The sequence below is a fragment of the Stegodyphus dumicola genome, chromosome 3, assembly GCF_044657685.1.
Source record: "Stegodyphus dumicola isolate Sdum_Otavi_A_Nest chromosome 3, ASM4465768v1".
Classification (NCBI taxonomy): domain Eukaryota; kingdom Metazoa; phylum Arthropoda; class Arachnida; order Araneae; family Eresidae; genus Stegodyphus; species Stegodyphus dumicola.
In genome coordinates, this window is record NC_140770.1 from 171,166,448 (window position 1) to 171,194,293 (window position 27,846).

Below are 27,846 nucleotides of genomic sequence, written 5' to 3' on the forward strand. Positions count from 1 at the left end.
GGCTTCAGCCCAAAAGGATTGAGGAAGATTACTTTGTAGCAACAAACATCTGGCCATTTCAGTTAAAGTGCGGTTCATGCGTTCAGCTCTCGAATTCTGTTGAGGAGTCATTGGTGCAGAGAATTCTCGTTTAATCCCGCATTCTTGAATATATTTATTAAATTCTTCTCCGCGATATTCGAGACCGTTATCAGTCCGAAGGATTTTTATTTTCTTTCCTAGACGATTTTCGACCACAGCTTTGTATTTAATGAATGCATTTTTCACTTCATCTTTAGTTTTAAGAAAACTGACTTCCACATAACGCGATTTGTCGTCTATGAAAGTAACAAAATAACGCGAACCAGCATGGGATGGGACTCTCATAGGTCCACACAAATCTGAGTGAATCAAGTTCAGTAATTCATTACTTTGAAATTTTGATTCTTTTTGAAAAGGTTGCACAGTTTGTTTACCTCTGATACAGACTTTGCAGTCTTTTAGAGATTCAGTGTTATTAAAATTTAAATTTCTAACCATGTTATCAGACTTAAGTCTTTTCAAATCAGACTCATTTAAATGACCTAATTTAAGATGCCACTTTACAAAATCACTTACCTGTGCTATTGCAGCTGTTTCAGTGCTTGGATGTATATAATAAAGATCACCATGACGAATAGCCTGCACTAGTATAGATCCATTTGGTTCTATTATTCTAGCATGTCATTCTGTAAAAATCACTGAACGATTATTTGCAGTAGCTTTAGATGTTGACAGCAAATTACATTTTAATTCCGGAACACATAACACATTTTTGAGCGTAAGTTTAATTGTCTTATTTCCGTTAGGTACTGTGATAAGGACAGTTCCAATTCCTGTAATTTTTGATGTTTTGTCAACTGCTAACTTTATGGTTGAATTCGTTCGAGGGTGAAATTCTGAAAATAACCTTCTGTCATTGCACATGTGAGATGTACAGCCACTATCTAAGCACCATGAGGAGGTCTTCTGATAAGCATTGTTTACTGCTAAACTAATCTGCTCTTCATAATTAGAAGCCATCATAGAACCTTGATTTCCCCTATTTGATTGCGCATATTTTCTATCAGCTATTTTCTTTCTGCATTCAGATGCCTTGTGCCCAATTTTCAAGCAGTAATTACACTTCAAATTTCGAAAATTTCTTTCAGCTGGAAAATTTTTGTTTGAATTCACCTTCCATTTTTCATTTTTCTTCTGTTCTTGATTTCTTCTTTTATAATCAGTATAGTATGCATTCTGTGAATCTTGAGACGTTTTCCCTTTTCTTGCTTCCCATTCTTCTAACATTTTGATTTTCAAAGATTCGGGACTAGGTAACTGATCTCTTGATTCGATGGCGTATCTAAAATTTTCAAAATTTTCTGGAATACTGTAGAGCAGAAGAATCGATAATAAATCATCAGCTATATCAATTTCCATTTGTTTAAGCTTATCAACTATTTCGAAGAAATTATTCAAATGTTCAGACATCGTTTCGCTTTCCACCATTTTTCTAAATAAAAGCTGTTTTAATAATGTAGCCTTCTTCGCAGGTCCTTTCGATTCATATACTGATTTGAGTTTATTCCACACAGCATTTGATGTCACACAATGCTTTATATGACACAGTTCACTAGGATTAATAGCAAGAATTATATCTGCGCGAACTTTTTGATCAGCTTGGAGCCATTTCTTTTCGTCTTCGGTTCCTTCAGCAGGTTTTAGCACTTTACCGGTTACATAATCCCAATGGTCGTTTTTAATCAATACTGCTTCTATTTGTAATTTCCAACTGTCAAAATTATCTTTTCCGAGCTTATCTATAGTAGTCAAATGCGACATAATGTAATACAGTCTCTCACAGCCAAAAAACAAGATTGAACAATATAAAAATAGGCTTAACTGAACGCTGATCAGTTCTTACCGTTGATTAGACGTAACAGTTCTTGCACTGAATTAGGCTTAAGAGTTCAATGCTCGAAAACTTCAAAATGTTCATTTTAAAATAAGTATTTTGCTAATTAAGCGCAGTGGAAGCATGCTGGGCCCATAACCATTGAAGAAATAAATAAGCCTAAATATATTGTAACATCAATGAACATTTTTAATGACAGAGATTATCTTAAACATAGTTGCATACAGCAGAGAAAAAAAGGGCGAAGAAGTAAGAATGGTATACATATACATACATACGTAATAAACAGTTACGTCATCATTCATCACCGCGCGGATAAACGCGAACGGCGCATGCGTCAGGAGAAGCTCTCTTAAGCTAAACGTCGTATTATAATTTATGATACAACAGTATATTTTTGCTTTCACTGGCAAAAATATACATTACTCAATACCATGTTTGATACATCATTGTGAACAAAAGAGGTGGATAAAAATGAGAGCAATGGGAGGATGAGGGTGTGGAATGGAAGACCAACAATTGACAGAAATTTCTAAAGTTGTCTATTTTAGTATTATATAACTCCCTTTTAATTTTGCAGCTGGAAATTTGGCTGATAGTTTTTTTTCAGTACTGTACAGCTCCAAACACATATATGAATACACACTTAGAAAAAAAGATCTGAGTATAAACATATTTGCACAATTCAAATTTATGTTTTTGAAAGGTCAAATGTATGTTGTTCTAAATTTTTCAATAAACTGGCTATTTTCAGCACATGCTTTCAGAAATTCTTTGTTATAGTAATGCAAAAAAGACAGTCAAATAATTAAAACAAAACTTCAAAATTTATATCAACATCATTAAAACTATTCAAATTTTATACACAATATAATAATGAAGAAAACTTTCACCTATATCTACTTGAATAAATGTTCCTACAGCAAAATCAAGAGCAGCTAGAAGTAAAATTATAAGCAGACCAAATTGGAGGCGAATTACCCACTTTACTCCAGCTAAATTGATGCCTGAAAAGATATAAAATTACAATTTTATACAATGAAAAGATATAACATTGTTTACAAAAATTATGCAATTAATTACATATAACATTAAATGAATTAAAACAAAAATCCAGTATTATTCCATCAGTCATTAATCAAATAAACAAAAATGGACTTAAGCTAATAATGCACTGATAAAAGCTAAATTGATTAGAATAATTAAATATTTTCCTAAAGTAGAATGTATTATTTTTTTCCCCTTGCAGGGAGAGGGAATCTACAGTTCAAATAACTGGAAATTTATATACAGCCATGGCAGATGAAATATATTACTGAAAATTCTGAGTAAATATATTACAAAGCAACAGCAGGACTACAGATAAAACATTAACACACAGTTAATTAACAGGAGAATTTCTCCACCTAATTACTTATGTATCAATTTTCTTGAGGTCTATATTCCCAAGAAATCATGATTAGATTTTATAATCAAAACTATTTTTACTAATTATAAATCTTAAATATATTATATATTACTAATGATGGAACTTTCAGATAAAGTAACTATTAAAAAAATAATTAGAAACTGGAAAAAAAAAATTATTCAGGAAATAGAAAACAAAAATTCAATAAATATAAAAGATCTGCTGTGAAGATCCCTACAATAATATGTAAAATAATAACTACAGTGTTTTTAAATATATGGATTATGAAGTTTTATATTTTTGAACTAATGAAACTATAATTACCTTTACTCATATACCTTTAACAAAAACATTCAAAACATGTTCAGTTAAAATAAATATATTTGGCACACAAAGAAAAATTTCAAATTACTACATTTTTCTTTTATTTACTATTACTATTAAGATAAGAAAAAATAATTATGACTTGTATTTTTCTTTCATCAAAATATTAAGCATACTAAAACATTTGCGAATAGCAAGAAAATGTTTTAATTTGCAGTAATACAGTAGAAGTCCAGAAACCTGCAAAGCTTGGAATCAGCGGTTGTGCGGATTTCAGGACAGAAAAGATAAATCATAATATTCAGACTAAAAGTGCAAAATAAAAAAGGCATATTAGATACATTTAATTAAATTATTATATACATTATCGCCATAACTTATTATATGCATTAATATTACATATATAAATTGATTATATTATTGTATTATCGATCATTATTCACCAAGTTAGCCGATTTCACCTCATGCAAAGATTTCCAGTCTTGGATTCCGGTGTTAGAATCACTGTTGCTGTAAAATTTCAACAGCTTTTCTTTATTTTTCCGCATATTATTATCAATCGTGTTGCAATTCCATACAATTCTGCTATAAATGGAGGAGTAGCACCTGCCTCCCTCTTTTGCAGAATTTGCACTTAATGGTATTACCGTCAAATTCTTTTGCAGAATTTGTCCTTTTTGCGTTACTGTCAACGCAACACGTGTTTACGTTTTTCAACATTGCAAGCAGTAAAATCATGAGTACGTTTCTTATCTGTAATTGTATTAAAAAGGGCTGAAATTTAAAATATTCTTAATTTATCCACAAAATATCCAGATAAAAAAAAAAGGCAACACTAAATAATCTCGTGAAATAACAAAGCTCAGAAAATACAACAATGTGAATCGTGAACTTGAAAAAAGAGTTGAGTGAATCGTCTGCTTTTTTACCTCGATGCAGATTAGAGGGGAAAAAACTTATCATGACGTCAATAATTTGGTATTTCCATTATGACTCATTATTATTCGGTAATTATGATGTCATTATTCCGTAAGTATTTTTTCTTCGATATTTCGTACTCGATGTTGCGGTTTCCAGAACCTATAAATTGAATGTTTATATTTTGAGAGGCAACGCGGATTTCGGGAGTTGGCAGATTTTTGGTATTTGACTGCACTTCTAAATAGATGTAAAGGCAGGTAACGGAAACTGAAATAAGCAGATTTTGTAATGGAATTCGTGTGCAAAAATGATGCTTTGATATGGTACAGAGTGCTGTTGAGCAGCAAATGAAATAATTTTTCTGGCATAAATTATCATTACTTGCCATCTAATGCTGGTTTCACTGTCATTTATATGCAGATTTTGAGTAGTATGCAATACTACATGAATGCAGAATTCACCGATATAAATTTTATCAGTGTGATTGCTGCTAAAATGGAGCAACTGTTTAAAGAAGTACACAGAACACTGAGCAGTTCCTCCATTTTCACCTGCAGACTCATGGATAGAATGCATATTGGTGAGCTTTATGCTCATGTAGTGATGCCTAAATCTCAAAATTTGTATGGGGAATGACATTTTACTTCAGCAGAAAAATTTTACCAGCCATCAATGAACTGAATACACTGAACAGTCGTTCACCTAGAAGATAGCGTGCGCTGACACGACCATCGACATGATGAGTGAAAAATTGTGATTCATCTGACTAACCATTTTCCACTTACCCATGGTTCAGTCTCGATGTTCCCCAGCCCATTGCAGGCATAGTTGACAATGATCCTTGGTCAACAGAAACACATCAGTGGGACATCTGCTGTACAATCTCATATCCAACAGTCCCCGCTAAACAGCGTCTTCCGAAACACTTGGACCTGCATTCTACTGGGCTGTTAGCTTAGCCCCTGAGTGGCGCTGATTTTGCCAGTCTCGGGACAGTCTCCAATTGTTAGATATTAATTACGTTGCTTGCCGATAGATGGCAGTGCCTCTAACCTGACTAGCTAGGCAAGTGCATGGTATTTGTGCTGCGTCACACTCTCATCGCTTGCCGCCAACCATGTAGCATCAATGTCTCTCTTATGTAATCTAATTAAGTAATCTAATTTATTCTTATAAATAAACAGTAATTTATCTATGTTTGACGAGTCAACATATATAACATGGTGTCAGAGTAAACCATGCTCACGAATTTAATGCATAAATTGATATTTTAAGGATTACGTGCATTTGAAAAACTTGGAATCAAAAATGGTGCATAACCTGCCCACGTTGTCACCATTTGACGCTGGATCGAACCCTTCTGAAGCTTGGAGACTTCGAGGACTATATCGAGGCATTAAGATATAGCCAAGAGTCAGAAAGCACAAAAATTGCGCTTTTTCGACACGTTTGTGGTGACGAATTAAAAGAGCAATATCGATCGTTTGATTTGAAGCCAGAAGCGGGCAGCAGTGAAGTGTCCTTGAAACAAGTGCTACAAGATTTCAACAAATATTTTGCAGATTATCAGAGTGAGATTTATGCATCATTCAAGTTTCTCGAAATAAAGCAAGAGAAAGGAGAGAAATTTACGGACTTTTACTCAAGGCTACGATGTGCAATAGTAGATTGTAGCTATGGGCAAGTGCAAGATAGAATGCTCCATGATAAAATAGTGCAAGGCATCTCAGATAAAGCGTTACAAGAACGGCTAATAAGAGAGACAAATAGAGCAAAAAAGATGCTGCAGAATATCATCGTATCCATGGTTGCTGAATGATTGACCCAGATTACATCTCAAGCTGCCACACCAGATCAACTTTGGCTATGTGTGGAAGCTGCTTGGTCTGCTGTACCCCAAGAACACAAAGTCTCTTTGAATCAATGCCGAGGCATGTGGCAGCGTTGATCTACAACAATGGCGGCTACTCTGGCTACTGATCTTGGAAGGAACCACATATCACAGAAGTCTATAAATTTAATCATTTGATACTTGGTCAACATGTTATCCACTAAATAAATTTTGTTGCGATATCTCTTTTCTTTCTTGGTGTTGCAGTTTGGGTGGCCAGCAGTGTATTTTTCAATTACAGCAGAATGAAACTCTTCCAATCCCATCCAGAAATTTGGCTAAAGAAACTGAAATTGATGCAGAACTCAGTCCTCTGCTACGAATACTTCAAAGCGGCGGTGAATTGAAAAGAAGGGAGATGGAGTACAGTCTCCAAGGTGTTTGTATAATGTATGGTCAATGCGTTCGTATTCCAAAATGATACCGTGATAATGTTTTAAAAGAGTTGCACCACGGACACTTAGGGACAGTAAAGATGAAAGCAATTGCTAGATCATATGTATTTTCGAATAAAGATATCGAAAATACTTCCAAAAACTGTTCTGAACGTACATAAAATAGATCCTCCTCAGGTTCATCATTGGAAGTACCCGAGCGCTCCAATGGAACATATTCACATCGATTATGCAGGACCTATTTTTGAGCATATGTTTTTGATAATAGTTGATGCTAATTCAAAATGGCTAGAAGCCTATCCATTGAAATCAAGCTCGACTTTCAAAACAATAGAATGTTTACGGGACTTATTTTGCACGACTCGGATTACCAATATTGTTAGTGAGTGATAACCGATCACAGTTCACTTCACATGAGTTTAAGATATTTCTACCTAGTAACAGAATCAAATACAAAACTGCAGCACCATTTAAACCATCTAGTAATAGGTAGGCTGAACAGTATGTGTTTACAGTAAAACAATCTTTAAGAACAATGCAAAATTATCTATGAACTTTGAGAAAAAAACTCAGTACATTTTTGATGCAATATAGGAAAGCTCCGAATTTAACTATTCTCCAAAACCCTGCAATGCTAATGCTGAAGAGGAAAATTCGAACAAGAATAGATTTATTGAGACCAGATCTCAAAAGGAGGGTGGAAGACAGAGTTCGAAAAGAAAACTACGAGTTTGCAGACCGAGGATTTAGTGTAGGAGCCAGAGTCTCAGTAAGAAATTATCGCCAAGGTGATAGACGATGGAGATTTGGAACTATCCAATCCGAGGATGGACTGCTTTATTACACCATAAATGTAGACGGTCGCTATGGCGACGACATATCGATCAGATGCGTGATGGAGGAATCGTAATAGATGAGGGGGTCATACATCCACCTCCAGCTCTCGTGATTTCCAAAGAGCTTGACAAGAGTGGAATTCCAGAACCATCCAAAGATAATAATCACAAGGCAGATGAGTCTGTGTTGTCCTCCGAGCCCAAGGTTGTACGAGATGTTCCATCCACCGGACCTGTTGCTGATATAACCAGGCTACCAAAGAAACCTGCAGTGCCACAACTTTTGTGTCGGTCAAGTAGAATTCGACGTTCCCCAGATAGGCTGTAGTTATGATAAAGGGGGAGGAATGTGGTATATCGAGAACTATCGATGTGGTATATCATAATTGGACTTTAAGCTGGCACAGCGCCAGGCATCAAAGCGCGCACAGTAATAAGAAAAGGACTGGAATGCAAGTAGCTGTACATATAAGTGTGTATGTGAGTGATGATATATTTTGTTTATAATAAAAGTAGCATGTAGTTTAAAAGGAAGTATCTTTTGAAATAATTACCCACTAAAGGATACACGACATTTACAGCTCTATGTTCGACTTTTCAGGGGCACAGTTAGGTCTTGCTTTCCTGTTTAATGGATAACAATGCTCGTCCACATAGGGCTCAGCTGGTTGACGATTACCTGGAGAGTGAGAATATTCGTCACATGGACTGGACAGCTAGATCCCCGGATCTTAACCCTATACAGTATGCTGGGATGCTCTTGGGAGGACAATTTAATCTCGCAATCCCCTCCAAGAACCATACTGGAGTCGAAAACTGCCTTGCTCCAGGAGTGGGACTTTTTTGCCACAGGGATTCCTCAAACTGCCTCTTGCATCATCCTGCGCAAGCTGTCAGGTCATGAGGAAGAAATCATACTCCATATTGGACTCCTTTTCTGTTTGATATCACAACATGGATTTTGGATATCCTTGTACTACGAGCTTTACTGATAATCACAGGTCCATCAAATGACTTTTGAATGGTACATATCTTTCTCTGTTTAAATGTATATTCATGTTGAAGGGGGAGGGGAGATATAAGAAAAGTAATGCAAATCATGTTCTTTATGGTTCGAATGTGGATCCTAAATGTGGATGGCATTCAGATTTAGTAATTTTTTTATTTAAATTTGTAGAAATTCTGGAAAAAGCATAAAAAACAGACAAAGTTTAGGTCAAAGATAATTATACAGTTTGGCGTATTCAATTTTTATACTTTTGGAGGTTCGCTGTAACAATATTAAATAACATGAAGTACATAGCAAAGTTCATTCATTATAACAAGGAGAAGGGGGCTGTTATAAGATGGGTTCAACTGTATTTATAAATTAGTTAATTTCTTTAAAATAGAAGTAGTATAACAAAACATACAATAGGCTTCCCAATAGATTACAAATGTTATGAAATTAATTACCAAAAGAAGATGAATAATATAGTTTTGATGCAAATTTGTTTCAAAATGTTTCATGCGTTTGCAAATAAAAACTGAAGATTTTGCATTTACCTAAGAGTAACGTTATAACTCCAACAGCAATAGCTCGTATTGCCCATGGATTAGAGACAGCAACAATCTGTGAAAATGACTCAGCAAAGCCCATTACGTGTAATGCACAACTGACTGACTGCGAAAAAAAAAATAAAAATAAAAATGAAAAGCAGACTTCACAAAACAAATTTTTAAAATATAGATATGGTACAAAATCAAAACTTTAAGTGCTCAGTACTTAAAACACTTAAAAATATACAGAGTAAATTTCACAAATCCTCTGCAATCATATATTAGAAAAGTCAAAGAGAAAAAAAGTGTGCGAGGCATGGACACATTCAGTTGACTAATGTTTATCGTTTAACAATGTTTTTACCTGAAACTTTGTGCTTAGTGAAGTTTTTGATTAAATTCATGGGTTGATTTATTTTGTTAATGTTACTGCTCATAGTTGCACAAAGTTATATTTAAAATAAAACAAAAAAATTGATTCACCTTCCTTTAATCTAAGATTATTTATCTATTTATTTAATTTCACTTATTGTCAAGTCGCAAAATGTATAATACAACTTTGAAACTGGATTTATTCCCTACTTCTTAATTCTCTCATACTCATTCTCATGCAATTCATATCATAGCAAGTTTCATGCATTCACTTATTCAATTCATTAGAGAACAAGCAAGGGGGCTTAACCATTGAGTCCCAGGGGGTAGAAAAAGCACTGCTGAAGAATCCCAAACAGTGCAACCGCACTTTCTCTAAATGAGTACAAAAAGACCCAAGCAGCGTGATAGCACTTGTTTTATTTTATGTCAAGAAATACCAAGCGACACAATAGCACTTTGTTTATTTTACATCGATGTGCACTTGATTTAAATCAAGTGCACCATCAGTTGTCCACAATGTCCGAGTTTTCTCGACATAAAATCTCAACAGTGTGATCATGCTGCTTGGACTCAAATGGTTAATAAAGCAAACTAGTTAGCATAATTAAAACAATTAGTATAGGAACTTAATCTTTGAATAATATGTCATTACTTTTACAGAGTTCGTACACATTTCTGCACACGGAAATTAAGTACTTTTAAGAACCATTAATGAAAAAATTAAGGACCTATGAGCAAATGGGAACTGAATAAATTGAATTAAAAATATTATTCTATGCCTGATTTTCATTTTTGTAATACCATTCTAAAAATAAAATAGATCCCTGAGTAGTATGCATTATTACTAAACACGAATTAATTAACATAATTATTAATAAGTTTGAGAATAAAATAAACTGTATGAAATTTATCAAGTAGCATTAACTATTTTACACTTATATATATTTGAAAGACATATTGAAAGAACATATAGGACATATTTGAAAGAAGATAAGTGACATTTATGTTTTACTAATAGTTAGCTTTATGTCAATTTTTGTTTATGTCTTATTTTGTCACATACTTAGTCAGTCTAGAAGTTTAGTAAATAGCAGGTAGATTTTATGTCAAAAGGCATAGGTTAAAATGAGAAGTAACTCATAACAAAAGACTAAAGTTCAACATGACTCAACAAAAGACTAAAGTTCAGCATGACTCATAACAAAAGACTGAAGGTTTTTACTGCTGTTGCTTGTCTAGAGAGAGACCTGCTCATTAGAACAAACCTGAAAGGCCTGATGTAGACACAGTTGGGAAGTCTTGAAAGTTAATCAGGCTCTGTTTGATGCAATTAGTGTCATAGTTTCGTGTAGAGTTCCAAGGGGTTGTAGCCCAGTTAATATACTTTAATGTTCCAATAAGTAATTAAAGTACCAGAGATGATAGGTTGTTTTGTATTATTTTTAAGTTTCACTAGATGCAAAGAATAAGTTTTACTTGAATTTTTACATTTTATCTTGTGACCACAGTGAGTGTTAATGAAAAGCAATAACTCACTTTAATATGTAGACATAATTTTTAAAAGTAAGATTTAGTTATAAATAATTAAATTAGGTAATTAGATAACCTTAGTCATAATGGATTAACATGGCCACTATTAAATTTTATTTTTTAACAATATTTGTTAAAAAAGCCTATTAAAATCAAAAGCTAATAAATTTTCATAGTTTAAAATATATATAATTTATGACATTGATTCTTAAACGATATTAGGATACACATTAAAAGCTACAAAACATTTATGCTTTGTAACAACAACACTCAACAAAATATTTATCCATCATTTTAATTTGAAGCCTTCCCAAATATTTTAACTAGTTTATATTCATGTCCTTCTCTTCTCTTTAAGCATCTTTTCTAACAATTAAGAGATTTGTCTCAATAAGCAAACCAATGCTCTCGCTAGTTTCTGCGTGCTTATCTTCTAACTTGTTAACCTCTCCAGAAGGTACCTAGGAGGGATTACTTGATCTGGTAAAAGTTAAATAGTCCCAAACCCTTGAGTGAATCATAAACTGAAAGGCTGAAATCATAAACAACAGGTAAGTTACATAATAACAACCGCACATATCTTTGAAGAGTAATTTTCTTTACGTACTCAGTTTCTTTCTTCAACATGTTTCCTTTTCATTTCAGAATTTTTGAATCTAACTAAGGATTTCTGTTATTCTAAAAAACACTAAATGCATTTAGAATGTATAGAAAAAGTAGCTAATTTTATTTCTTTAGTAATATGAACATTCAGAAGAAATATGAAGTATATATGGTAAAGCCCGATTACAAAGCTGATGTGGCAGAATTTTTAGAACTTAGTGACACACCGAACAACAAAATCTAGAAATAGCAAAACTTTTAGAATTTAAAGCAGGCATTGGAAGCAGAGTTTAGAAAGGCACTAGGCAGCAGAATTTAGGATCCACAGAGATTGCATCAGGTGGGAAATGCCTAGTGCGAGCTATGTGTTGATGCATCAAGACATATTAGATGAATCTTTTAAATTGTAAATTTTCAATTTCTTTATTAATAAAAAAATCCCTTTCTATAATGTCTGGCCATGTGATAAGATTAGAAGCAGTTTTGATATTTTCCATACTTGTGTCTAGTGAGAAGTAGAGAAAATAAAGGGAAGATAAACATGTAGGGAAAGAGATTCTAGTATCATAAGTAAAACATTCAAATAGTATTATGTTTTTATTGTTCTTCCAGACGTTCTCCAAAAGGTAAGAAATTCATCGCAAACTTTCTGTAAAATACATCCATTACATGTTGATACCATGGAGACATTTTTCATTTTGTCACATATTTCTCAAATCTTCTAGAATCGTGGGTCTATAAATCTTGCCTTCAAATCCTTCTAAACTTTCCAAGCTGCAATGTCTAAAATACTAGAGAAAAATTATCCCTACCAATTCTGTAACAGCAAAAAGGCAGAAATATTTTTGGGGGGGGGGGGAAAGAGGGAAAAAATGTAAAATTAATTTTATAGAGAAAATTGATGCATATTCTGAGAATTTTGAATATTCTGAGACTTACTATGAAAAAAATTAAAAAGAAGACATTTTTAATTAATTACATAGCTAACTTTGCTCTTGTTAAGAGCTGTTTCGTAAATTATGCTTTATAGCATTATGCCTTATTTTTCAGATTCATAATATAGTATAATAAGTTGCCAAAATGAAACTTTATAATATGACAGCGAAAAATAGAGATGTTTTATTTTAATGTTATTTTTTAAATATAATTTCAATATATTACCATTATTTTAATGAAATTTATCAATGTTGTGATGTTTTGAAAACAATCATCTATAAATTCTCAGATCTCGGAATTAAAAATTTTCTATAGAAACTGATCTTAAAATCCCCAAAATGTTGACAAGTCGCCAAATTTAGAACCGTTTAATAAAAGAATTTACATCCCCAAAAGCGAAAAGTTGTTTAAGATTTCTTTATTAGATAAAATGAATTTTGAAATGCTTATGTTTCACTTCTTGGTTAGAAACTCGAGTATCCCATCATTTATATTAGGAACAGAAACAAATTATACCCCATTCAAAAGAAACCATACGTGTCAGTGAATTGCCAAAAATATTCCTCCATAATGCTAATTCACACTCAAAATGGGTGTCATAAAAACAGACGGAAATTTCAGATGATTAAAATTACGGACCTTCTGCTGATTTTGGCCAAAATTAAGGACTTTTAAGGACCAAAAATCAATTCCAAAAAAATTAAGGCCTTAAAAAGGACTCTTAAGGACCTAACGGAAGCACTTCCGCAGAGAACCCGGTAAATGTAAACATCGCCAACTTTGGCGATAATAGTTCAAACCTGGTAACCTAGCTAATTCATCCTATTCGCTTATGCGAAGGTTGTCGTTGTTCGCATTTGGAGATTTATATTATTTTTCTCTTATTTATTATTATTTTTTCTGAATTTTTTAACAACGAATAGATAGAAATATTTTCGCATAATTAAAGAAGTTTTCGTCGAAAGATGCCGGTTCTCGGGTCGTCAGTTCGGGATCAAAGGAAGAAATTATGGCGGGAGGGGTGAATGCTAATTTGTAACATGGCTGTTCACGTTATATTCTTAATTATTAACAGCTGTAAGCACGCAGAACCATGAGGTTTCCAACCCCTATAATAATTTTAAAATGTATAAAGTTCTAGTTTTATTAAAAATGCTACTGAAGAAAATTTGATTACTGTTGAAGGTTATTTGTATTGTGAAATACATTATGAAAAAGGATAGGTATTTGTTTCAACGTAAAATGCTTTAAGCTGTATGCAAGTAACTTGAAAAAAAAAAAAAACTTAAAACTATGTAAAATGGATATATTAAAGGTCATGCATTTATTAATTTATTACATGGGCATGGCTCTTACCGAAATACATCAATCAACAGGCAAAGTACTTAATAGTGAAAAAAAGACATTTGTAATAGAAATATTAGTATTCTATGAATTAGGGAAAATACATATAAGTATATTGTAAACGTAAGTATAATAATACTAATTGTTATTTTTTAAATGAATTTTTACTTCCCGTTATGTTTAATACATTGTTTTCTGTGCTAACTTGAATTTAATAGAAATTTATTTTCGTATATCACGTTTAACCTGTTAGTTTCATATCTACATACTTATTATCTGTGAATTTTTACTACCATTGTCTGCTAACTTGAATTTACATCACTAAAAACCACGTTTACAAAATATCACGCTTACGGCTCGACTCATTGGCGAGTAAAACTGCAACTGCTCTAAAGGGTTCTTTCCCGAAGCGCCAACGGGTTCTCTGCGGATGAAAACCCGACCTAACTTTTAGCTATACCTTCATTTACACTTTATAATAAAAATTATTGAATATTGTATAAATTATTAGCAGAAAAATAAATAAAAAAACGGTACTTATGTAGTAGCACAACCACTTTGGTACAATTTGATGAATTTACAGAAGAAAAAGAATAACTACCAAAAATATCAATTACATATATACACATTATTATAGATATACTTTATATTTTAATTAAGTATTTATTCTGAAAATCAATCAAACTTATTTACAAGCAGAATTTTGTTTATTTTGTTTCGGTGGAAATTTTGAAGCAATTCTCAGTGAACAAATTCAAAGCAACTATCCATCTTATTGATTTTGCAGAAAACTACTATATTCCTACAAAAATTCTACCATGATTTCTTCCATTGCAGGCAAATCTCATAAGCACATATTTTTGAAATTGAGTTCAAGACAAGAAATTTAGTAGACAACAGCTGGAAAAACAAAAAGATATGTATGAAAATGGCAACACTGCTTGTTAAAAAAACAGAAGAATTGTTATATTCATAGTTGTCACAATTTGGCACTTTCTGACAATCTGCTGACTCCTACTAAGATGATTATGCTAACACATAAATATTGAAAACATTAATACTTCAATTTTATCACCACATCAAATGAAAACACACTTTAGCAATTTAAAATAACAAAATTTAATTATTAAACAGAGATTACATGACACATTAAAAATAAAACACATATTTTTGCAATATCCTTGTATATAGTTTTTTTTTTGGGGGGGGGAGCTGCTCTTCTTCACCTGTGCACATCAGTTTTTGCTTTAAAAAAAAAATCAGAAAATTGTACATTACACATTAGGTATTTACCAAATGCATCTCATCATTATTCTCTTTAGAATTTTTGCTGCAAAATAATATATTCTGGCAGAAATATCACTCCACTTTCTTCTACTGCTAGCAAACTCAATAAGCACATATTTTAGAAGCGAATTTAGGGCAAAAATATCACAACTTGTTTCTAAAAGTCATTGGTTCAGAAAAAAAAAAAAAAAAAAAAAAAAATGTTCAGTAACAGCTCGACTATCCGGAATACTCAAGAAATGCTGAATTCCAGATACGTGAAATTTCCAGACAACAATGTATAATTATCAAAAATATGCTTCACCTGACCAAAGCAATATATCAGACTAACAGCTCCTCCTGTACGAGCTCCAAAAATATGAGACAGAAGGAAATGAACTCCTCCACTTTCCAGATGACATCTTTCACAAATTCCAATACCAGATAACACTGTTGTTGTTCCAATAAGAACTGTTATGCATACTATACCAATAGATGGGCCGACTCCAGCATTTCCCTTAAAAAGAAATAAAATCAGCATGGAATTTCAAAATCAAAAGTTTTAATAAATGAGTTATTAATTTATAAGAAAAATTTTATAAGCACATATAACTTATGCTGAAGCATACAAATTGACAATACCAATACACACAGTATATTTTTTAATAAAAAATTCCCAACTAATTTTAACTCATTCTTATACATTCAAATATCTGTTTATATATTTAAAACTTAAGTAAATTAACACATTACAGTTCAATATAAAAATTAGCAGTTTCTTGAACTCTCCATGATTTTGTTTCTAGATATAGATGTACCGGCTCCCAAATTAATAACATCGTTAGATATCTCATTTTACTATTAAAAAATATTAATAGAAAACCAATTTTTATTCTAAAATTCAAAATGGGTTTTGAAAACCAAGTCTCACAGTTCTGTTATACATCTGGGAGATATACTGATAATATTTACACATATTAAAAAATTCTGAGTTTTTATTAAAAAATAAATCACTTTACTTTTGTAATTTTTACAGTTACAAAATTAATAAAAAATATGATTTCCAAAAAGTATATTGCAATGATAAAAATGAATTTTTAACTTATTATAATATACAATAAAGAATACACTGCAAAATGCAGGGAAACAATGATTTTATTATTCTGTTAAATAATATAAAATCCTAAAAAAATAATTATGCACACAATAATTAAAATTACAAGGAATGGCACACAATTTACCTTATAGTAAAATGTTAATTTTGGGCAAAAACAAGAACTACATTCTATGCAGCTTCAACCCATGCCAGAGTTAATCAAATGTAGTGGCTGGTGAGTGTTGACATGACAGTCTCTCAGCAACCCATGACCAGATGCTCTGTGGCCATGGTCTCTGCTTTGGATGAGAGATCTGCAGAACATGCTGGCTAGGGCAATAGCTAAACATCCTCTATACTGAGGAAGGTTAAAACAGCATAAAAAACATGCAGTTGAGCATTATCTTATTGAAAGATAGCATCACACAAGGCCTTTAAGATGCCACATGCCTTATACATCAGAAATATAAAAGCAGCCATCCACATTACTGGGTATATGTACAAGAGGTGAAGATGAGTACCCAAGGACACCCTATAATAGTACAGCAGATGCTGGGCCTTCATGATAATGATAAATACCAGCTGGCAACGTTAATTCTCCTAGTGCCTCCATAAACATCATTATCATGATGCTGTATATAAAACTGGGACTCAAAAGAAAAAAACAACTTGATGCCACTCCTCTGTCCAGTCTCATCATTTGCAACACCACTGTAGACATGGATATCTCTGCTACAGCATCAAGGGAAACCGAAACAATGGTCATTATGCTGACAGTCTCTGGAGCTACAGACATCATCAAACTGCCTTCGTGAACAGTTACCATCCTACACACAAATCAAGTTCCCGATTCAGGGTACATGATGTAGCTGTATAATTACACAAGGTTGAGAGAAAAACATGTCTCTTTTCTCAGACCTAGGGATGCTGAGATCCTACATGGTGCAAAGTATGACCCTCTTGGACCCATCAGTTCCATATTTACATGACAATCATAGGATACCAACAAACATGAGCAACAGTATCATGGAATGATAAACCACAGTTCTGATAGCTCTGATCCTGCCTTGGTAGAATTCTGATATGTGCTGGTAGGAATTTCTTCTTTTTATACAAGGCATAACATGACTTCTACAGAAATAACTACTGTTCAAATGCAATTTCCAAATGAGAAACCCATTGTGCAATCTTCCCATTTACATACAATGTGAATGGCATTATTCATACCTGCTTTGTGAGCATGCATTGGAATGCTAATCATCTGCATATTTCAGCATATAGAACCTTTCACACAAATTTGACATTTGTGACAAGCGATGGCTAGCACAGCATTATCAAAGCATGAATAAACAGTAATAATAATAACATAAAGAAGGACATTAAAATTTAAATTTACTTTTGAACTGAAAACTAAAGACTGGTTATACTTTGTAATTCAAATGTAAGGACAGGTAAATATTAAATTTTCAGACTAACATTTATTTCAGATATTTTTAATATGTTGAATTAAACACTAAATAACTTACTTGCATTATTAAATAATTTAATGAAATTTTCTAAGTTTTCAGAGAAAACTTTCCTAATGAGACAAAATTTGAGAATAAATAATCACAAACTATTTTTCTTTCTTTTATTTATTAAATTTTACTTTAACACATGCAGACAAAATACTAGAAGCTATTATCACAAACTATTTTTCTTTCTTTTATTTATTAAATTTTTCTCGAACACATCCAGAAAAATCATTAGAAACTATATTCATCTTAGTTAATAGATGCTAACTGGTTTATCAGGTTTTCTAAATTTATTAATTTTCAACTACTGAGGAAAAAAAAAAAAAAAAATTGGTCGCATATAAATGTATTGCCAAACAAAGTGACTATTCTTATCACAAAAATTCATAACTGTGAATGTTTGTCTTTTGGCAAGGGGGGTGTAACGTAGCAGGCCTCCTCGTGGTGCACCCTGGATAACATTAAATCTGCTACAGCTTTACTGGAAAAGCTGTTACATTGGTTAAGAAAGGAACTTTGTTAATGCAATGCATAAATCGACCACTTTCCTTTCATGACTAAACTGTTTGTTAATCTGACTCTTAAGAAAATTCTTAAAAAGGATATGATTCAACATGCTATGGATAAGAGATGAAGGTTTCTGGAAGAAGAGACAACTTTCATTCCCAGTTTTCCAAGAAAGACTGCAGAAGCTTTATTTAGACATCTGACTGGACATGACTGTTTGCAAAACCACCTCTATAGAATTGTTGCAGTGGATTCCCTAAACTGTGTTTTGTGTGACTCTGATCAGCCTATGATTTTTGAACATTTAAATAATTGTATTGCACTTTCTCGCTATGAGGACATTGTTAAAAAGCACTGGAAAGCCTGTGTCTTGGGCTTAAGCGCTAATATTTGGCATTGTAAAATCTTCTGACAAAGACAAATAAAATTTATTTAATTTTTTACCTTCAAATCTCTGAATACGATTTACATAACAGCATAAATTAGCTCTTGTACAATTTCTTGGGTGTTATACATATTCATTTTTAATGGTAATGAAAATAACATAAAAACAGATTAAACTCATTAAAACCACTCTTCAAAATTTTGCTTCAATGATGCTATTTTCTTTGCATATTCCTGAATGTTTTGATTTGAAATAATAAGACAAGATTTAAGATGGAAACAGATGTGAATTATTTTAATTCTAGTTATGTTTCACACAGTTTCAATTAACTTAAGAAGCTTTATTACAAAATATAAGTCAGTGATAAGTTCATTTTTACCTTGCAATTCTTAATTGAAAATATTTAAATGGCAGGTCAAATTAACAAGAAATACTACACTGGTTATCAATGTATCATCATGTAGCTCCTCCATGGTTTCATTTCATTTCATTTTTTTTTTTTTTTTGTGTGTGTGTGTGTGTGTGTGTGTGTGGTGAATATTTTTGATTTCATTTGTTAAAAAAAATTACTCCAGTTCCTTGACCTAATCACCTAACTTTGTTATAATAAATCCTGCCTCCAAACTCACTTGTTCAAGCAATGTAATAAATTCTCAATGATTTAGAGCTCATCCATAGATAATTTTAGTTTTAGCTACTGCTCTCATAACATTATTCATCAGCAAACTTTTCACACAAATTTCTTCTTGATAAATAATGCAATGTATAGAACAAGCTGAAATTTTTCTTTCACTGCACTGCTAAATTTTAAATTAAATAACATAAAACAGATTAAAATTATTAAAACCATTCTTAAAATTTTTGCTGCAATGATGCTATTTTTTTTGCATATTCCTGAATGTTTTGATTTGAAATAAAAAGACAAGATTTAAGATGGAAATATATTAATTATTTTAATTCTAGTTATGTTTCTCACAGTTACAATTTAACTTCAGAAGCTTTATAACAAGATATAAGTCAGCGATGCTCATTTTTTGGGGGGGAGGCATGTTCTGATTATCCAGTGCAGGTAATTAGAATGCAATTAAAAATAATATTATCTGATAATTTTTTTAAATTAGTTTATTTGAATAAAGCAGAGCACATAAGGATATCTGCCTAATGGACACCTTTATGGAAGACTTTGAAAGGTAAACTGGCTTATATTTATTTTACAATAGACAGTTCAATTGCCCGAGTTCAAACTACTAGCTTGATCAATTCTTTCAATCATTTTAACCATCTGGCCACTGGTATGATGGATAGATTTCCAAACTGTTGTTAGAAGAAAAACTGGTTTTTGGAAAAAAAAAAAAAAAAAAAAAAAAAAAAAGGATTACATCTCCAAACTGTTTTTTTGGGGAAAAAAAAAAAGGTTACATTTGTTACATATTCAATACAATTACTTTAGATTAATATTTAATTGGGTGGAATTTTTATACATTATATTGTGGAATGATACAGACTTTCTGGTACTTTGATTTTCTGTACCACCTAAAAAATATTTACAAGGCAATGCACTATGCCATCAAAACAGACAACATACTGACATTGGCAAAATATATTTACGTGTCAATCCAGGTATGTGTGTGCACGTGCAGAGCAGAAAGCTGATTTTTACCTTCAAATTTAATGGTTATTTTTTTATTATTATTTAATTCTGTTGCATTCAAGTAACTTTTTAAATACTGGTTAGGAATCATAATGAGACTATGGAGTTTGCTAGCTGATGAAAAAGAAAGTGTAGCATTTCTTCGAAAATGTGGCAATTTGCCCAGCTTTACAGAATGCAAAAGTTTGCATCCTATGAAGATGTATTGCATTAATGATCAAATTTTATTGATCAAAATTTGTGCAGTTCTCAAATACCTTTTTAAGTGAATACAAATTGCTGTGTACGTGGGAAAAATAACAGTTGTGCATGGAGTTTCTGCAATTCTCCGATTTTTTTTTAAGTTAACGCATATCATCATGTACATGCACAGAACAGCACAAAAAAAAAAAAAAAAAAAAAAAAAAAAAAAAAAAAAAAAAAAGAGGGTCAGTTTTTTAGTATAGGTGCTTCTCATATTTTAAATTTTATTAACTGGTTGCTCTTTTATGTAATTCTTAGCTCAATGCAATTTCTGTAAATGGTTGTTGTTTTTCACATCTTAGTTTGGTGAAAAATTAGTCGCCAACGGTTGGCAATTTTTCGGGATGGAGGGGTGGATAATTAGAAAGTATTAGTTTCCTTTGATAAGTGCATAAGTTTAAAAAATACTTTTTTGGGTATTAAAATTTATTGACAGCATTGGCAACATCAGAAAAAAAAATTATGTAACTCCAAGAAACAAATTTTTTTTGCGTGTTCTAGAAGTCTCCCCAATACTTAGAATAATTCAGAGCTCAAAATTCAGGTTTGGATTTTGAAATATCACTATTTTGAACAGTATTTTTCCAAAATTTCTAATAGATAAAAACATGAAAAATATTTGAACATACAAATAATGTAACAGTTCTAATACAAACTGAAAAAGGAATAAACAAAATATCTAAATGGTGTTGATTTATTCCTCATTTGCAAAAATCTTCTAAAATTTGTAAGTCTTTGTGTTACAATAGAGTTATTGCCCTAAATGCAAATAGCATTTTACACAAATTATTATAAACTACAGCATAATGTTACTTATTTTCATACTTACCACAATCCAACCAACTCTTAAGAATATTATAACACTGAAGAGATTGATCATGCATGATGTGAACACTCCATCCCATACACCAAATAATACAGGTTCTGACAAAAAGAAATTTGTTTTCCACCATGGTTTGCTATTTGCTAACTAAAATAAAAATTAAAAACATAAATAAATTCATTGATAATATCATTTTATTAACCATGTTTAAAAAATAAATATATTTTAAAAGAACATTAATTAAAATTTCTTTAACCTGCTGAGTATTAAAGGTTTGGTCCTGAAACTCTAATGCCCTGAATAAGTAGCATTTTTTAAATTACAGTTCTAAAATGACCCTTTTACTTGGTACTTTGCTTCCTTTTCTTTCGATATACCTTCTACTTGCAATCAGATCCATCAGGAGCTGGCAAAAATTTCCATCCATAAAAAATTGGAAAACCATCCTTCTATGCCAGATTTTATATCCATAATCCTCAGAAGGTTAAAACGTTGAAGTGAATATTTACTAATTTACATAATATTTTATTGCATATATGAGACTATAGCTTTAATTAATCTGTATTTAATCAAATAAAACACCCAATAATCAAAGTATAGAGCCCTAAGGACAGACTCCTCTTAAAGGTTCTCAAAGCTCTTTATTCTCATAAGAGAAAAATAAAGTATGAGGAATTATAGAATGATCCTTAGGTTTGAATCTTGTAGGCTTAGGTGTTATAAAGTTCTGATATGCATATTACATTGGAAATAAATTTGAAAAGGCATCATATACAGAGTTAAGTAGAAGACGTTTTATATCTGTTTTATGTATATATATATGCACAGGCTTACAAGATGTCCTTTGACAGGGACTGTCTCAGATTGTTGATATGATCTCTGTATTTGAGTACTTAGTCATTTCATTTCAGTTATTTGGTAAAATTTTAATACATATACAACACTATCGATGAAATAAAAATAGTGCAAAATTAAGTAAAATGACAATTAAAATATCCCTTCTGTTACACTCACTATTGCCAATCTAAATATTTTGCATCTAGATTTAACCACATTTAACGTTATCTAAATGTTTTTCCCCACAATAGCACCACATGTTTTATTGTTTCAACAAGCTACTTTGTCCCACAATTTATCATAGCATGAGTATTTTCTCAAAATTGTTCCAATTTACAAAAAATGGAACAAAACATGTTCAGTTAGAGAACAAAAAAATGGCCATGTTTAAGTAAAGAATTTTATAGTAAGTATATATATATATATATATGTATGCATGTACCTGTTTAAACGAATATTTTTAGCTTGTTAAATTTATCATTTATTTTCTGAAGAGGCAGACCAAAATACATTAAATCTTCTTCAATAACATTTTAGGGATATTAAGAAAATGATATTTTTCTGATAATTGGACAAATTGAAAAACAACATGGTAAAGCAGTTGAACTACTGAGAAATCTATTTAGAGTCTATAAATCGAATTTATCATTTACTCACTAGTTTAAGTTGAAAAACTAGTAAATAAATGGCGAATTATTTAAATTAAATGCTGATAAATAAAATACAGAAAAAAATGTTTATTAATAAAAATCCAAAGATTTATTCACTTCTTTCTCAACATTCTTACTCATAACCAATATCAGATTTAAAATTTGAAAATTGTCCTTACGCACATCTTTAATAAAAATGGACAGATGTAAAATGAATGTTCATAAAACAGGTGATATCGTTATCACATTTTAATGATTACAAACAAATTTCCTTAAATTGGCCAACCCATAGTCTGTTGGTAATCGCTTAAATTTGTTTAAAAATCTTAAGAAAAATATCAGTCACAGATGTAAATTTTATCTGATCTTCATACATTACCTTTTTGTGTACCCGGATACTTAATTTAGTCATTCTAAAGGCATTTTTAATAGACCAAAAACATTCATTAAAAGATAAAATGCATTCGTAACTCATTAGAACTATAGGTAACTTATTCCTACTATACAGGATACTATATGGGAGTGGACTGTTATTGAAGGCGGCTCGACGAAAGATTCCATCTGAAGTTCTGACGTCTACGACTACTAGTCCATCTGGACCAGGAAAGGTCTCCTCAATGCGAGCTAGTGTCCACTTCATGGGTGTCTTGTTTTTCCCTTTTTAAAACTAGATTGAGTATTATGATCATAGAATCATAACTGAACCACCTCTTATAGAAAATTAGATGTGGCATTTAGATTCATAGTTAGATGTGTAGGCAGCGCCATTCGTTGATTCGATTAGTGTACATTAGTGAGTACATAAATATTTTTGGTGCGACATGTCGGGAAGCCGGCTAATATTAAAAAATATGGATTCGTAAGCATGGATTAGCATGGTGTGAAGTGTACAAAGACTGCAAAAAGATAGGATAAGTTTTCTATTTTAAAGTGTAATTATGGAAGATCCTGTCACTAAGCTGAAATCAAAACGCAAAGTATTAAGGACCGCAGTGTCCAAGGTACTAAAAATTGGGACAGAATTAAGCAAAGATGACATTAGTATAAATATAATAGAAGAAACTTTAGACATATTAAACGAAAAAGCAAAAAATCTGAGTGATTTAGACACTCAAATAGAATGGGATTTGAATGTCGCAGAGGATGAATTTGAACTTGAACTTTCTTCCACTCTAGAATATGAAGAAAAAATACAACTGTGGCAATTTAGAGAAAGGGAAAAATTGAGGAAATTAAATAAACTCGAAAATTTGTATAAGGAAATTATGAAGATTCCTAATGAAACCACTATAGATTCCAAAATCGAAAGTAATAAATTTTTGAAATGAAATTGAAATGAAAGTAATAAATGATAATGAAATGAATAAATGATAATGAAAGTAATAAATTTGCCTTCCAAAATTGGCTATCTCTAAATTTTTTCATGATTCTAGCAATTGGCAGGAATTTTAAAGTTATTTTGAAGCAGCTATCCATAGCAATGACTCATTATCGAAAGTAAATAAGTTAAGTTACTTAAAGCCATTACTAAGTGGGGCAGCTTAAAATGCCATTTCCGGACTTTCGTTTACAAATGAGAACTACGATTCAGCTGTAGAATTGTTAACTAACATGTTTGGGCAAAAAGATTTGGTAATAAATGCTCACATGAATAAATTATTAAATATTTCCCCTGTTAGAAATGTAAGGGATATAGAAAATCTTAGAAATTTTTATGATCAGTGTGAAACTCAAATTAGTTGCTTAAAGCCAATGAACATGGTATCCGATATTGTTAAAATTTGTGTAATATTGTTAAAATTAATTCCATCAGAGATTACATTAAAATACAGTCGCAGTAGAAACAGTGACCAAACATGGAACATTAACAAATTAATGGAATTTATTCGCAATGAAATTGAAAGCCATAAAAGAGCTATGCAGTTAAATGGCAGTAGAGAAACAAAAACAAAACACCGAGCCGAAATGATTCATAACTGGAGGCATAAATCAAACGACCGTCTCCACTCAACTCAAGATAATGTAAACAGCAAGTGCAGTTAACAGTTTGAAAATGGTTCGCCTGAAACATATGAATATATCGCTCCAGTTGCTAGGAGTTATTGCATATAGTGTAACGAACTTACATGATTATGAACGCTGTGCAATTAAAACCGTGGAGGAGAAAAGAAGTATTTTGAAAGGTCAAGCTCGCTGTTTTTTATGCCTTACACCTCAGCATTTGTAAGGAAATGTAAGGAAAGAAAAATGTGCGAAATATGTAATAAAAAACATAATAGGTCTATTTGTTTCCAACTCGAAACCAAATGAGAGAAAAACAAGGTCGTCTCAACAATTCCATCTAGTAAAGAAGATATTCGGATTAGTCAATTAAAAACCAAAACTTTCCGCAGTGCATTGCTACAAACGTGCACTGTGATGATATGTCCATTTTCTGATAAGGATGATTTAGAACCAGTTCATATTCTATTAGACAATGGATCGAAGAGAAGTTTTATAATTCAGGACATTTCAGAAAAGTGTAAATTACCTGTTATTCGAAAGGAGACTTTGTCCTGCCTTTGGGGTTAACCAGGCAACAGAACAAACTTACAATGTTGTGAAAGTCAAACTCGAAAACAGAAGTGAACCATCTCTAAATATAGAAACTGAAGCTTTAGAAACTAACCAAATATGTGCAACTAATTTACCTTTCCCTGATATCCTAGTTTCCAAAATTAACAAAGAATTAATAGGATTACAATTAGATGATTCTTGCGAATTCAGTGACAAAAACATTGCTGTTATGATCAGAGCAGATTACTATAATGATGTAATAACTGGCAGACTTAAATGTTTTAAAAATAAAGTTATAGTTTCCGAAACAATATTTTGGATGGTGCCTTCAAGGCCGAACTGATTCTATCGGTGAATTGTTAAACGTGGACATTAATGTTGATGACAAATTGGTCTCAATACAGTTAAAGTAGGTTTATGAATTAGAAGCACTGGGAATTGAACAAGGGAAGGAAATTAGTAAAATAAATAATGACATTTTAGAGAATTTTAACAGTACAGTCAAAATTCTTTAATCTGGACGTCCATAATCCGAAATGATGTATAATCCGGACCTCAAAACTACAAACTTTCTACGCATGCGCATATGCATGCGCGTAATACCTTTACGCATGTGCATAATACGTTTACGCATGCACGTATAATGTATAACGGATGGTATAAGCTAAGCTAAAATTATCTAATTATCTATTTCAGTTAATGTTGCAGATTGCGTTGTTAATTAATCTTCTAATTGGATCCGGCTTATTATTTTTTGCAGACTGTTAGAGCAATTTTAGTAAGCTTGAACTTTCGATTATGTCAAAAAGAATTACCGATTCTGAAGCTGCCAAAGGATCTACAAAGCGAAAGCATGTTTCAATGTGAATCAAACAAAAAGTGGAATTACTGCAAAAAATGGATAAAGGCATATCTTTTGTTTCTCTAACCAATCCGAAATCTGTTTATCAATTTCATGCTGCTCTGGGGGGGGACGTCATGGCGCACAATGAACTGGAAGTTGATTTGTCAGCACTATCCTTATCTTCAGGGCAGATGTTTTTTTTTTTTTTTTGCTTATAATTCCTTACTAAATGCAGTATTTCATTTCAATGTACTCCGTCTTTGATATGATTTAAATCAAATTCCTCGTCATTATAAATATCCCAAATACAAATCAAATAGTTTTCCGGTTGCAATCTTTTAACTTCGACTATGCGTAATGCATGCTTTACGCATGCGCGCGTTGAAAGAAATGTTTAATAAAGTAAACAAATAAATATTAAACTTTTTTATGTAAATTTTGATACCCTTTAGATCATAATTGCTCTTTATTTCCTAAATTACGGTTTAATATTTTTAATTTTATAATTTCTGCATGTCATCTTGCCAGATTTAAACTGATGTTCTATAATCTGGAAAAAACGATACTCCAGAATCGCCGAAGTCCCGATGAGTCTGGATTAAAGATTTTTGACTGTACTATCAAATTTAAAGAAAAGCGATATGAGGTTAAACTTCCTTGGAAAGAAAATTCGTCTGAGTTAAAAACGAATTACGTAAATGCAGAAGTTCGCTTTGTGACGTTAATAAACTGGTTAAAAGGTTGAGAAATGACCCACTGCTTCATCAACAGTATCAGTCAGTTATAGAACAGCATTTTAAAATGGGGACAGTTGAGGACATTGATTAAAGTTCTGAAAAAACATAAAGAATTTATTACATTGTAAGGCCAAGCAAGAAAGGAAGGAGTTAGTAGAAGCAGGCCGCTTGCCTTAGCAGTTTTACTCGGTTGCTGGTTGCCTTCCAGGCCAGAGGTTTAATCCTCTTAATAATTTTAAATGTATTGTAGTGTTAACAGTTCTCTGTACTACATACGGCTTCCTGTTAATATACGGCCAATTTTCCACGTAGGCCCTTGTTTATTATTCCAAAGTTAAGTTAATATTTTTATATTCTTACGTTCAGACCACAAGTGGTTGGTCTCTGTATTCCGAAGTCCGGAAATTATTGTAAAGAGTGAAAAATAAAGGGTTTCGTATAGCCTTCCCGTGTATCTTGTCTACTTCCCACATTTATTGAACATAGCTTTAGTAAGCTCCCTGTTCCGAGTCAGGTTCTTGAATGTTCCCCAAGCAAGTAAGGAGAAACACTGAACCTGATAGTGGCGCCCGACGAAGAAGAATAACCATGGCCGAGTTTCAAGAAGAACCTGTGCTGCCTGCAGAAGTGGCTCAGAATCCAGAAATGCCAGCTGCCGCCCTAGAAGGATTTGGTTACATCGTCCAGACCATGCGCTCAGCGATGAAACCAGAAGCAACA

General features: G+C 32.1%; 1 protein-coding gene across 1 annotated transcript in view; it reads right to left on the reverse strand.

Annotated features, from left to right (window-relative positions):
• Nucleotides 1-27,846, reverse strand: part of LOC118184133 (solute carrier family 12 member 8) — a 119,541-nt gene that overhangs the window by 75,175 nt on the left and 16,520 nt on the right. The window contains exons 3-6 of the mRNA XM_085813613.1: nt 21,509-21,649; nt 15,609-15,800; nt 9,236-9,353; nt 2,809-2,922 (exon numbers count right to left, since the gene is read on the reverse strand). Coding sequence (XP_085669739.1) covers nt 2,809-2,922; nt 9,236-9,353; nt 15,609-15,800; nt 21,509-21,649 — 565 coding nt within the window. The remainder of the gene's footprint in view (nt 1-2,808; nt 2,923-9,235; nt 9,354-15,608; nt 15,801-21,508; nt 21,650-27,846) is intronic.